Genomic DNA, 14,000 nt, shown 5'->3' with positions numbered 1-14,000 from the left:
GACTGACTACACAGCATTCAGTTGTGACAGAGTCCATTACCTCTGCTTTGTAGGAGCCAGCCTCATCTAGGATGCTAAAGAATTTTGCAAGGCTGACCTAAGCCACCTCAGATGCTTAGGAGACTCTCTTCTCCTCCCATGTCAACAAACAATAGGCCAAGCTCACCTCATTAACCTCAGGTGTATTTTCCAAGGCCCCTTCAGCCCAAGAACAAGACCCCCAGCTCCCCAAAATAATTTTCTCTCTCTGGAAACTTCTGCAAATTTTACAACTTCAAAATGAGCTTTTGAAACCACAAGCACACAAATTCTCTCTTCGGCTGAATTGTGTTATCTCCCTGTTTATGTAAATATTTAAAGTAGGACTGTTTCCACAGGAGAGGATGAGGGAGTCCCTGCCTAAGAATGTCTTGTGGCTGATCTTCAGGAGAATTTTTGCTAAATATAGCAGAAAAGGTAAATAAATCTTTAGTCCAGCTTGCTCTCCCACACTTCAGCAAGCTTCTCTTTATCCAGGATGTTCTCAGTTACTTGCAGATGAGTATGTCTCACCAGCCAGAGGTTCTGTTTGAACCCACAAAATATCCTAGCAGAAGTTTTAATAAAACTATCAGATCCCTCTAAAAGGCTCTGCTTTTGATGACATGTTTTACTCCGAAAATCCTAGGTCAACTAGGAAAATCCTAGTTCAACTCCAATAATTAGTTCAAATTTTAGCCATTTACTCAGATGGCATCCCTGAGCACTGTCCCCTGGATCCAATCCTTTGCAACAAGAAATGCTGAGCAATAAGGAAACAGATTCCTTAATATTTAAAGGAATATAAAGAGGCAAAAAGGATCAATGGGTACAAAAAGAAGCTGGATAAAGGGATACCAGTCTGTTTCCCTGAAGCTTTTTTAATTCCTTAGATCCAAATGACCCTGGAAGAGCTTTCTGAAGAATGATCACGTGTGGATGTGAACCATGCACACTGAATTCACGGTTGATTCTAGTCTTTTTTAATAGATTTCTCTGGGTATAAGGGAAAGACGTGATAATTTGGGCAAACAGGGATGTTTAACTGTGCTTCATCATCCCTCAGTCATGTGGCTAAATTCTGCTTTCCTTGACTCCGGGGGAATTCGTAACAGACCATTCAGGTGTTTCTAAGCCAGATTTGTCCCAGGAACTACTGCTGATTCTCGGACCATACTCTTAAAGATACAAATAGGTCCTGCTAACACACACTCAGCCTTCTCCTGCATCCTTCTTTTTAACAAAACAAAACAAAACAAAACAAAAAAAACAACCAACAAAAAAAACACCCTAGGGTAGTTTTACAGCAAGACAGATAAATAACTCCAGGCTGAGAAACTGCTATGAAATATAGAGGGGTTTGATCTTTTCTGGCATTAAATTACACATACAAATCAGAAAGAAATCATTTCCCTTTCAAGAGGAGGGAGGAAATACATGATAAAAAAATAAAATCTTCTGTCACAGCTGTCCTCAGGTAAAGTTCCAACATCAACAATTTTTAAGGTTAATCAGATCAATGCTTCTCAATTAATTTCCTAATTATGATGAGCATCAACTTCATATCTTAACAAAAGGGCCCATAAGACCCACTAACTTTACTGCGATTCCACCACTGGTAAGGCTACTGGGGAATAAAAGATCTTCCCTGGTGCTCAGAAGCCACACCTCTTTGATAATTATGTGTCATATGCCCTATAGCAAGGTGCTGAAGAGTTTCCTTAAATAGGGATCATTCCAGTTGCTTGGCAGTAATCACATTAACGAAAGGAGAAGGAATGATTCCCTTGAGTCATTCCACTTATCTTCCATTTCTGGTGCTGATTCAAAGGTGTTTTTCTCTCTTCCCATGCTGGTTTGCCCTTTCCTGAGACATACTGTAGCAACTGTCATCACTCTGGTAAGAACAGAGCTCCATAGCTTATCTTAGACAGGAAACTTCAGAAGCATGGAAAATTGCTGGTGGGAAGTGGAGTGAGTCATCTTCTGTTTGTGAATGGGCTAAGCAGCAAAAGCTTTTTCAGTGTCTTTAAGCTGCAGCGACATAGTTTGGTCCTTACACTCAACACAGGAATATCACCAGATTGGAGAAGAACCTTGAAGCAGAAAACCTTTATTCTCCTTCTGATCCTCTAGCTATCGCTATCTTCTCTAAAGAAGCTGTCCTCAGATGCTGTACACTCACCATACACCTCACCATCCGTAGGGCTCATATTCTTATATGCCTGTACTTGAAGCCCTGGCAGTCAATATTTCACCTTCATGTGTATTTAGGGGTACAAGCTGTGCCAAGTATGCTTTTGCCTTGCCTATTATCTGCCTTCCACAAGTCCAAATTGTATTGCAGACTTGCAGGGCAACCATGAGCTATGCTCTTGCATTGAAAAAAGCCCTGTGACAGCAGTTTCACAATTCCCTGTATCTACATTCAGCTACCTTTATCTATGTCCAAAGAACAGTCTTGGCAGTGAAGCATGTAACTGCATGTCTTTCTTGGCGTCTCATGGCACATTTCCTTGTGGCCCGCTGCTGCAGTGACGAGTGCTCCTGCAAAGCAGTGGCATCATTGGGACCTCAAACCTGCGGGTCCTTGTAGGAGAACTTAGAGCCCAGGAATGACTTTAAGTTTGGCTTTTTCCTGGAACCAGAAATGTATTGCTCTTCCTTTGTGTCTGCTTTACAGCAGTTTGTAACTTTTGTCCTTTTGCTATTTCACTTCTCATTGTTCTGAAAAACCAGGAAATTCGATAAATGGCATTATGGAAAGGATTAATTATTTTAGCTTTTCTTTTTGTTTTAAAAGGTTTTTCTAATATTCAAAAGCCAGTATTTTTCCCATCTGGCAGAGTTTAAACAGCCTCTTTTATCAGCCAGGACAACTCATAAAGAACATAAATATTTTGCAATTCCTTGAAGGGCCATTTGAACGTATTGCTGTAAGTATACATGGGGGATTGTTAGGAACATAGTGACTTAACAACAGATGATCAAACAGAAGGGCTTTACCCAATATTGACATGGTCCTAACTGAATTCCCCATGCATGCATAATCTCATTGGAATGCTAGAATCCCTGCTGTTTGCCAGCAGCATTACCCACCTGGAGTACCGACACACAGAAAGGCACATAAGCTCAGAACAGGATGGGAAGTTTGGGATCTGCTGCTGATGGCATTGTGGATAACTGGCTAGCTGAAAAGGGTCACATAGACATAGTCCAGCTGGCTGGACAAAAATGCGCATCGCTCTCAGCTTATCTGAAGTAAAGCAAAATACACTGTCTTTGGCTGTCCTTGTTACACAATAACAGGAAGATTTTGGTGGGAAAAGAATGTTGCAGGTGGGAACAGAAAACTACAGAAGAGAAACTAGGGGCGGGCTTGGTATTTAGGCAACTAACCAATAATGAGCTTAACGTTTGTAATATGTATGAGCTAATTATAAGAAGGCATAAAAGGTGACTGTAAGGTACAATAAACGAAGTCTGCTGATCACTCATATTGAGTGACTGTGTCTTCCCTCCGTCGCAACAATGGCCTGACTGATTTTTCTTTGCAGAAATTGCAGGCATAAGTCCCCCAAAAGGATTGCACATCCTCCTGGACAGTTTATTCAGAGAGCATGGTCCTGATACTCCTTGATTTGGGGGACTGTCAACATAAGCAACATGAAAGGAATAAGCTTCTGGTAGGCAAATTGCTAATCCCAGTTTGATGAACTTCTTCATTTTAACCCAGAAAAAATTTGCTTAAGTGGTTTGTAAATGCAGATGTTGTGGGACCACGTTGCAGGATTCAGAGTTGCTGAGGCAACCCTAACTAGATTTTCACTGCTTAGAGCAAGCTCCCTCACCTTCCCACACCAACATAGATGGTGAGGGTAAAGGCAAAGGGGTATTAAGAAGTGGTGTGTGTACCAGCAACCTTAAATTGAAGCTGGGCACATGCACAGGGAGTGCATCTGATTTCTTTGTCATGACTCTCCACTAGGAAATTCTGCCCAGCTTCACATCAGAACTTCCTTCAAAACTAATTAAGATGGTATGCGGCACTTATTAGGCAGAGACTTTTGCTCTCTGGTAGTTCTTCACTTCTTAAATAACCCAAAGTTCCCTGCTGAAGAAGAATTTCTCAGGAAATCCACAGGAAAAGACTCCTGATCATGCAGCATGTTCACTGAATCACTTACTGAGAAGGCTGCCATGAAATGGCATTGGAGAAGATAAAGTCTGAACCGCTGCTGCTGAAACCGGGGCATTATCTGTTTTCTTTCCACAGGAGCTGCTTTGTGAGTAGACACAGCCATGCCTCTTTGATCCAGTAGCTGCTCATTAGAAGTCCAGAGGGAACTAGCAAAGCGGGGAGAGATCTAAGTCTCGAGCAAGTATGAATATGCTTGGCAGTCTGCAGTGTGGAGTAAGGAAAATTGAGATCTAAGTGCCAATGAGGGAGTAACAAAGCCCCTTGCAGCTTACAAGTGAATGTGGGCAGGAAGATCACAAGGCTCAGAAGAGATGCATGGCATTGTAGGGAGAGGGTCAATGCCACAGCAGCAAGCAATTAGGCTGCAATCGCACTGCAAAGTGAGTTTTTCTAGAGGTAGATAGATTGTTAAGTAGATAGGTGGTTAAGTAGAACTTATCTGCCTGTACCGGACTCGCTACAGTCTAAAGATTTTTCAAGATGCATGGCCAAATAGCAGAGTCATGAACGTAGGGGCTGGGTGTGCCCCTAACCATTAGCAGCCAGCCTGCATAGAACTGTTAAAGGTAAGTTACCATTTACCATGGTGGGACCTGAGGCATCATAGTATTAAACAGGAATCTGACAGAAAAATCATTCGTAAACGGATGTAGACAGAAGATTTCAGAATGGACGTTCTATTTGCTGAGAAAACACTAGTGAAGGGCAAGAAAACAAAAATTTGAAGATACAGCCCGACTCCTGTGGCTTCAGCAGAACTTCTGTGGATGGGAAACGTGGCTTACAGGTCCTAGCAATGGACATGCAGCCGTCATCTCACAGTGTGATCCTGAGAAAGCTGACCTGGGAGGGAGAACCAGCCATTGTACCTCCTTCCCATTCCCTCTGCAGAATCACGACCTCAGCCAGCAGGACACGTGGCTGCATCTGCCCTCAGTCTGTATGACCAGATGGTATCCTCCCAACCCATGGCCCAGCCACCAGGGCAACATCTGTATGGATACTAATTAGCAAGCCCACAGCCAGATGAAGAAATTAAGGCAGTCAAATGCAGCTACACATGGCTGTACAGCCAGATTTCAAGGCCTGCCAGACAGACTTGTGTAGACACATTAACTTGTACATTGCCACAGAGCTATAGAGCTCTAGCTTGCTGATACAGAAACAATACAAGACATAAATCAGCTAATTAGCCTTGGCAGATAAAAAAGCTGTCACTATAAGATTTCAGAACCCTTTTTGAAGGAAGCAAATAACTCGGCACACAAAAGTGGATACTTAGGCACAGAGCTTGCCTGGCTCTACCCAGGAGGCTCAGAACAACCATCTCCTGAACTCACCACAACTGCTTATGCCCATAAGCAGAAAGGTCTAAAGGGCTGTAGGGAGCAAAGCTGGGCATTCCATCTTTCATGCTAAAAATTACGCTCCACCCTGATGCCCCTCTGCGGTGAAAAGGCATTGTGGTACTGATAGCATCACCTTTCAGCTGGGCTACAGCAACAGAGATGGAGAATTTATACTCACTCAAAATCCTTGGCTGCTTTTTGCGTGGCTGGAGTTAAATCCCAGTTCCAGTAAGCAGTTTCATTCTGTTAAAGAAAATGTCTACATCTTTTCTTCTAATTCTTTGAATACTTTATCCAGTTTCCTGACTTTAACTGCCAAATAACACAGCTATGCATAAATAGATGTTAATTATTATTATTGCTGCTTCACAGATGAAGAGTCTGAAGGAAAGGGCAATACAAACACTAAACTGACTCATCTCAGAATTGGGTTTAGGGCACAAATATCAGTTCTGTTTTCTGCCCTTTACGGTGAGCCATACCTACACAGTCTTGAGAGCCACTCATCACGTAGCCCACACGTTCTGCAACTATAAGGCTGCATCTTATAGCTCTATATGGTAAGGCCTGGAGCTTCCTAATGTGGTGATGTTTGGTTTGTCTTGTTTTAATGGGAACTACAGCAGGAAAGGAAAAACAAAACCCACTAAGGCTGTAAAGTTAAGCAAGCATTCAGATGTTCGGAAATGAGAATAGAACCTTTCATTGCTTTCAGTTCAAGCAGGTTTTGTCTCAGCAGATTTCAATTAGTCTTTCCTCCAAGAGGTTAGAAGTGTCCCAAGATAAACTGTGCTACTTCTCACCCAGCTCTGAAACACAGTGATTGCCAAATTACTCTGTTTACCTGAAAGGATGGAGAAATCTGTCATAAGGCAGCCACGTGCATTTCTTATGTTGCTGACTGAGGTATGTTGAATCGCTAGGACTTTTGCTTAGTGTCATCAGCTATTTCTGTATGAATTTCAGCTCCCATTTGCTGTAACTTGATGCTAGAGACCATCCAGGGCCTTCTGCTCCTTGGGCTGAAGCACCACATCCTCTGGTGATGCATTTGTAATAATTTAGAGAGGGGTGATAAACCCAGGCACGTGTGAAGAGCTGCTTGCCTACGAAGGATTTACTTAGACTGACCTAAATCCTGCATAAATTCTGCTCCTGGGAGCAGAAGTGTCAGAACTAGCCATTTAGGCTTTTGTTTTATTATCAGGACAGGTTATGGGGCAGTGAATGAGCACACAGAATCCACCAAGAAAGTTCTTGCTGGAAAACTTAAACCTAAATTCCACTCTGGTAAAGATGTTCACTGAAGGCATGTTGAACGCAAAATTTAAAATGATCTAGTTTATTAAGATCTCTTATTTGACTTGTGTTTGGCAGGTTGGACAAGGAAGGGGCAGTGAGAGGTTCACTAATGTGTAGCAGCAGAATCAAGGAAGGATGGCTTTGAGCTTGTCTTGGACATGAGACAAATTTTACATATCAAAGTACATAATAAATAAGCAATGGCCTTATTTCACTGCTGCAGGTAAAGGGGGTTTGGGTTTTTTTAGCTTTTGCTAATGATCACACAGCTTTCTCCTTGGTTTCCTTCATAACTTTTAAAGTTCCCGTTTTCTGTTGTAGTAGTTTGATTATTTGACTCCAGAACAGTAGTATGGCTAACATTGATTTGATCACTGTACTGTTTGAAACTTCATTCTCTGTTTGTACCAATACAATTCCTTTCCTTGTTTGCCAACATTTACAGAAAGAACTCAGTCATTTTCTCTTTCTATAATTAGCAAGGATAAAACCAAGAGAGAACTGGTTTTGCTAAGAGCCTAAGCAGGTCCCTTGTAAATGAATTGCTGGATCTTGGATTCACTGGGGATTTTCTTACAAAATCATACAGTATTTTTTCTGCAGAATCTCATCTCACTCGGGATCTGTGATGGGCCTTTTGGGGGATAAATGGATACTTGTGGTAAAAAAGGTTATTGGCATAGGACTCTTGCCCCACGTGAAGAAGAAAGGTGAGAGATGTGTAATGAATGAGGATGAGGACTCCAGAAAGAGAAAGTCTAATGTTAAAGCAGTTGAACTCTATTGTGAAGAATTATATTGTCTCCTCATGTTTGCCATAAAACACCTATGGAAAGCACAGAAACTTTTTATCGGTCACTTCCATTTTGTGCTTTTCTTGTCTTTTTCTGGCACTGGGTCAAGATCAGATTTACAGAATTCAGATTTACACAGGGGCTGAATAATCCCACCTTAACCAAAACACACTTTAAACATCTTGTCTGAGGAGTGAGGAGGCAGGAAGCTTCCCCCAGAAATAATCAGGTATTCAGGAATCAAAAATCAAATATCCCAAATTAGCAGATAGTTGGAATAAATGTGTGCACTTCTCTGTGCTTCAGTTCCTTCTGAAGATAAATAACAGCTCTGTTACAATTCACAGTGGGTTTGTGAACATGAAAATTAATAAGAACCAAATATATCTATGAGAAAATCAATACTTTTTTTTAATGGGTTTTGGATGGTGCACATTAAATAAGGAAAAGGGGCACCCACTTCACAAATACTGCAAATTTTTGTTTGCAAAACACTGGTAAGCCATTTTTATTCCTTTGCAGATCATGTGAGGTTATTTGTGTTTGTTATTTTTAAAATGATGCACATTTGCATGCTAGCCAGGTCTGTCCTTCCAATTCCTGCTCAGTGCCTATTCAGTGAACCAAAATGCAGGCACTCCTAATTTCCCACACAGTTTAGACCAAATGTGCGATAAACCTGCTGCATCTCCACCTCCTGATCCCATCCCTTTCAATGGCAAAGGGCTTCCAAAAACAGCAAGGGCAGAGACAGGAGATTTGACTATGGGCTTTGGACAGGCAGGCTGTGCTGACCCCAGTTCCCTTTCTGTGAGTGCTACTACAGATTAGAAGCAGAAGAAAAATTAAAAAATAAAAAGGTAGCTGTGCCCACCTCAGCCAGAGCAGCAGAGAAGTGATTACAATTCTTGTGCATCAGGTGGTACGCATTTCCTTTGTACTCCTTGCCCAGTTCTTCCATAATCTTATCCACGTCCTCTTCTGTGAAGTCTGTGGTGCCCAAGGCAATGGATTCTCTAGTTAAAAGCAAAACACAGAACAGGAAACATGGAAAGATACAGTGAAGAGAGTGATACATACCCAGGGAGAAGGAAATGATCAGACATTGGCAAGAAGGACACACTTAAAATATGGACATGCATATCTGGGGCTATCAGAAACTCTCCTAACAAAATGACACAGTAATATCTCCAGAGCTTATCCACAAAGCATGTTACAGCACTGGCAACAGCCCCAAGAGCTTCCTGCTCACCACCAGGGAATTCTCTGCTCTCACTCTGCCCATCATCCCATGACAGAAATTTCCAGTAGGACAGAGATATTTTTTTTCATGATTGAGAGGGTTTCCATGGTGTGGGCCAGGAAGGAGCAGACAGAAAACTTTATGCAGAAGCCTATTACTTCTCCCAGTCTTAACTCAGCAGCACTCATTCTTCTAAAGGTCTCCAACAACCTTCAACATAAACTGGCAGCCTGGGGAGGTCGAGCCCCACCTGCCATGGGCAGTTCCTTGACCCACAGCCCCACAGTCTAAGCACCTTGAACACCACATTAATGCAGCATCCGCTCAGACTCCTTTAACGGCTGGTCTGTGCCCTGTGGCAGCGTAGCGATAAACACAGGAGACTACTTCTGGTACCCTGTGCAGTATTCACAAGTAGGTGATACTCATCAGAAGACTTGGTTTTATTTTTCCCTCTGTGCAACACACAGTTACTCCCATTCTTGCTGACAGGTGGAACTAGGAGCACAGAAAACAAAGAGGATGGGAAAAGAGAACTGCACTCATTTGTAAGCATGCTTTTAAGCCCTGCCAAACACAGTTCAGCACTGTTCCCTGTTAGGTATACACGCTGTTTTACCCAGCTCTAAAATCCCTGCAGGGCTGCCTTTGAACTGGGATCATCTAAAGGCTGCAGGGCAGGTTCTTATGAGGAGAGGGAAAGGGGGACCAGGGGACTTTTGTTTCCTTGCTCCCCCTGCACCGATGGCCACCTGGGGCAGAGGGGAACATATAGAAAAGTGCCCTTACTTGAATTTAAAGGTCTCTCCAAGTTCTACCGCACTGCCAGGTGTGATCTCGAAAATCCCACTGAAAGGGTAGGGATGCCCTCCATAGGCAAACTCTGACAAGGAAAGAAACAGACTGTGAGTAATCGAATGAATGCAATGTCAGGAAGAACTCCATGGCAGCTGTCTGCATGGCTCAGCATCAGCACCAGGGGCTGGGCTATTGCCAAAATCTGTTTCAGCCAGATGCTGAAAGCTGTTTTCTCTGTCCAGTTACCTATCAGCCTGAGGATGCCCTCGCAATTTCCCTCCATGCTAACACTACTGCTTTCCCACAGCACCAGGAAAACTCTTGAGTCTGTCTCTGTGCCCATCCAGGTGGCTTCCTCTCAGTGGAAAATTCTGTGGTGGAGGCATCTAGATAAATTATGAGAGGTTGTCAGTGGTGGTACTGAGCTGGAAAAAGTCCTTTCTAGAGTAGGGAGAAATCAAATCTTCTTCCAGAGGGATTTACAGGCAGCGAATGGGAATTCTTTGCAGAGAGCTGAGCTGATTGAACTCCGCTGCCTCAGCTCGCAGGTCCAGCCAGGAGGTCCCTCCATGTCACACAGCCCATGGACCTCACAGTGACATAGAGGCCATCTCGCACAGCCTGTGAAAGCTTCTGTGCTCAAGGTGGAACATGGCACCTCAGGTGTTTTGTACTGCATGGCACTGGCTAAAAATACCATGAGTGAATAGCTTGAGTCATTCCCATTTAATGCTGAAGAAGGAAATGGGAAGTCTGTGATGCTAGTCTGTCCTTCACTGTGCTACAGCTGTTGTTCCTAGATCCCTTGACTGCAACTTTTGCAATGGGTGCTCTAATCAGCTTGAACCCCATTCAGACCATTTCAGAAGTCTTACATGACATTTTCTTTTCCTTGTAACTCTGCTGTTTCAAAAGAACAGTTTCCAAGATCTGGAAATCCAGATTTGAAGACTTCCAGAGCATAGACATTTTACTGCAAAACAGATTTACCCTGACAGGGAATTAGCAGGTGCATATGCAGGTCTCAAAACAACCACTGATCTGCCTCTCTTCCCCCTCTGCCATTTCTCCCATGTTCTCCCCCCCTTCTTCACTGCAGAATGGCTTTCCAGCATCGCTTGGTCCCTCCTGTGTGCCATTCCTGCCACACACATGCACAAGCTATAGAGCCTGCAGTTACAGGCTGAAAATACATGATTCATGACAGAACTGCACAAGCTCCTGATGGACTCCACAATGGACTATGGAAAAAGAACTGGATGAGTTTTTCATTCCTCAAAATATTCTTTGCCAAAGGCTGTAAGTATAAGGTGCTTTTCTGTGTCAAACTAGCCATACAGTTGTCCTCATGTTCTGCAGGTAGTGAAAAGGAAATACTTCATACCTCTGCCGTAGATCTCGATGCCAGAGTGGAAGACACCAATCCCCAAGGTGGAGGTGTATTCATTTATCCAATACTACAGTAAGAGAAAAGCCACAGTTGGAAGCATTAGTGGAAAAGAAATACACGATCTTGGTCTGGGGTATATCCCCCATCTTCCATTCTCAGGGCAACTTCTCTTAAAGAGAAGAGTGATTTTGAAATTATTTTGAAACAAACAAATCAAGACTCCTTACAGATCAACAGAAGTGGGCACTGTGTTTATTATGGCTGGCTGGGATTAAGTCTCCAAAAAATTCTCATCTGATCCTTTCCACGTAAGGCATTAAAACGTGTATAAAGACGTAACTGGACCTGAACCTGCATAAACCCAGCTGCTACAGGATGTGTGATTATCTATCCTTTCACTTAAATAGCTGACACTGAGCCAGTTTTACCAATTCACTTGTCTTATCTGATCTTCAAAATCTTGAGTTAGAGAATCCCCAAACATTTTCCACACACCTTTTTACATCACCTCCCATCTACCTTTTATTAAGCTGGTTTTAGGCAATGAGATCATAGACACAGAGGTCCGTTCCCTCTGTAGGTCAGACAAGCATGATTGGTAATTATCTGTACGACACTGGTAACTGCTTTATAGGGAAAAAAACAAAAGAAACACAGTGCATGCAAGTCAATATTTTTCTCAGAGGCATCATATACTATAAAGCACTGTTCTCAGAAGAGACAAGGGCTTGCTGCTCCAAAATCAGGTCCAAGGCGATCACAACTTCACCAAAGTCAAAACCAAATTTTCAAGAAGAGCTATTAAGTGACTTCATTGCTCTGGAGTCCAGCACTTCCCCAATTACATTAAGAGCAGAGTAATACTGCAGTCTGGTGCATGCATGCAATGTTCCTCCACCAAGCGCTGCTCAGGGCCTGTTTCCACCATACCGTGAAGGGCAGTGCAGACACCCAAACAAGCCCCAGCTAAGCTAATTCTGGAGCGGGAAGCCGTACAGCCATGCTAGGGCAGCACTGCACTGGAGATAATTAGCCCTGCTCAGCACCAGTATTTATTAGGTTAGCTGCGGAGCTGTGCTGCTACAGAAATGATGCTTTCAGGCACTGAGTGGAAACTGCCCATGCCTGGTATATTTACAGTTTGCCTACAGCTACTGTGCAGTAAAGATGCAGCTCTAATAACTCAGAGCAACTAAACTCGCATTTTAATCAAGCACTGCAAGGAAACCGAGCATTGTTCCCTTGCCCCTGAACAAGGACATGGTAGCTTCATTCAGCTAAATTTCTCTTTTTGGTCTGGTAGCTGGTTCTGGCGGAGCCAGAATAAGCTGCACCTTCCCTGGTGTCTGGCATCGCTGTGCTGCCATGGTGTAAGAACGGCTCTGCTGTCAGGTAACCAGAGGTCTGGCATAATCCATCTACTTTCCTCGCACTGCTTGCTTATGTATTTTTGATGACTGCAGTAGCTCTGTAAATTACCTGGAAATGCTTTCCGTAAGACCAGTGCTACTGTGGAAAAACACAATAGCTTTGATACAAAAAGTGCAGTCCCGATCCTGCCTTAATGTATGGCCAGTCTTAATACCTCAAACCATATCCCCAAAAATGCTCGCCTCTGGCAGTACAGCAGTTCCCTTTCCCTCCAGAAAATGCTGCGATGCTTCTTGTTCTTTGTGAGGTTTGTTATCACAAACAATGTATTACTGCAGGAGGGCAGCAAACCACTTGACCTCAGCTGGACCCCTGCCCACTGCTCTCTTCAGACCTTGTATAACCCTCCATTTAACTCTTCACTTGAATTATGCAAACTCTTGTTTTTAGGATACGTCAGAGCACTGAACTGGAGCTAGGTCAGGTAGCTCTGAACCTCTGCCAGCTGAGACAGCACATTAGCAGTGAACCCTCTGCTGAACACCATGCCTGGTATTTAGGGACACAATGTGCCTTTGCCTTCTGCTGCCCCTCTCCACAGTTCTCTGTTGCCCTGTCCTCTGCGGCAGGAACATCCCTGCTCTGACTGGGGAAGAGGATACAGAGGTGGAGGCTGCATACAGAAGCCCATATGACACCAGTCACATCTGCTAAGGAGAATGAAGCCTGTCTCCCATAGACACACAGCCCTCAGTTCAGTTCTTGATCTCCCAGATCTCATGGGTTAACTCCTCAGCCTCAGTAAGCTTCACAGAAACGCTGGTTTGCAGAGACCCATTGTAACAACTCCCAGAGGACATGGTAAGTAGGTTGTCTTCTTCCCTTAGGCTGAGCTATTGTCTCACAGCAACAATACAAGCACAAGATGCCCAGGTCATGCCAGCTGCTTTGCTTGGAGGAGTAACTAGCAGATAGAGAAGGGAGACTTTTTAAATTAGAAATGCTCTTTCCAGTTATCAAAGTTAGGGCTATCTGCAGAGACGGGTCTGCATCAGGCTTTGTATTTCAAACATGACAGTAAACTGAAAGCTGCTTGCAGCTATGGCTTTTTCTTCCATTTTAAAGTTTATGTTGGATCCAGACAACAAATAAACAAACAAGCAGGAAAAACCAAAACCTTCTCCTTGATTAACACGTTAAAAGTAAGGCACTGAGACCTGATCACCTCATATATGCAGAGCACTGTCAGTTCACGAGCCTTCCCTGTCCACCAACCACTCTTGTTCCCAGCACGGAGCCACAGCCCCCAAAACCCACCCTGCTCAACGCCAGGAGCCAGGCTGCAGGACAGCTCTGAAAACACAGGTGATGAGGAGACTCCACCAAAGAGAAAGGAGAGAGAAGCAAAGGTGTTTCTCTGGCTGATACCACGTGTTGTAGGATTATGACCATCACGTGGAGATTTCTGTATTTAAATGGTGTATTTTTCAGTATGGATTCCTTTAGTGAACTATTATGGACTAAGCTGCAACAA

At 43.5% G+C, this 14,000-nt stretch overlaps 1 protein-coding gene across 3 annotated transcripts in view; it reads right to left on the bottom strand.

Moving 5' to 3' along the window:
• LOC106631301 (deubiquitinase DESI2-like) overlaps positions 1 to 14,000 on the bottom strand; it is a 57,000-nt gene that overhangs the window by 9,753 nt on the left and 33,247 nt on the right. For all 3 annotated transcript variants that reach the window (XM_027808069.2, XM_027808070.2, XM_055717236.1), the window contains 3 exons: positions 11,090 to 11,162; positions 9,697 to 9,790; positions 8,539 to 8,680 (listed from right to left, as the gene is read on the bottom strand). In XM_027808069.2, the coding sequence (XP_027663870.1) occupies positions 8,539 to 8,680; positions 9,697 to 9,790; positions 11,090 to 11,162 (309 nt within the window). The remainder of the gene's footprint in view (positions 1 to 8,538; positions 8,681 to 9,696; positions 9,791 to 11,089; positions 11,163 to 14,000) is intronic.

The sequence above is a fragment of the Falco cherrug genome, chromosome 7, assembly GCF_023634085.1.
Source record: "Falco cherrug isolate bFalChe1 chromosome 7, bFalChe1.pri, whole genome shotgun sequence".
Taxonomy (NCBI): Eukaryota; Metazoa; Chordata; class Aves; order Falconiformes; family Falconidae; genus Falco; species Falco cherrug.
The sequence above is the reverse complement of the archived record's forward strand: the minus strand, read 5'-3'. Positions and strand labels throughout refer to the sequence as shown.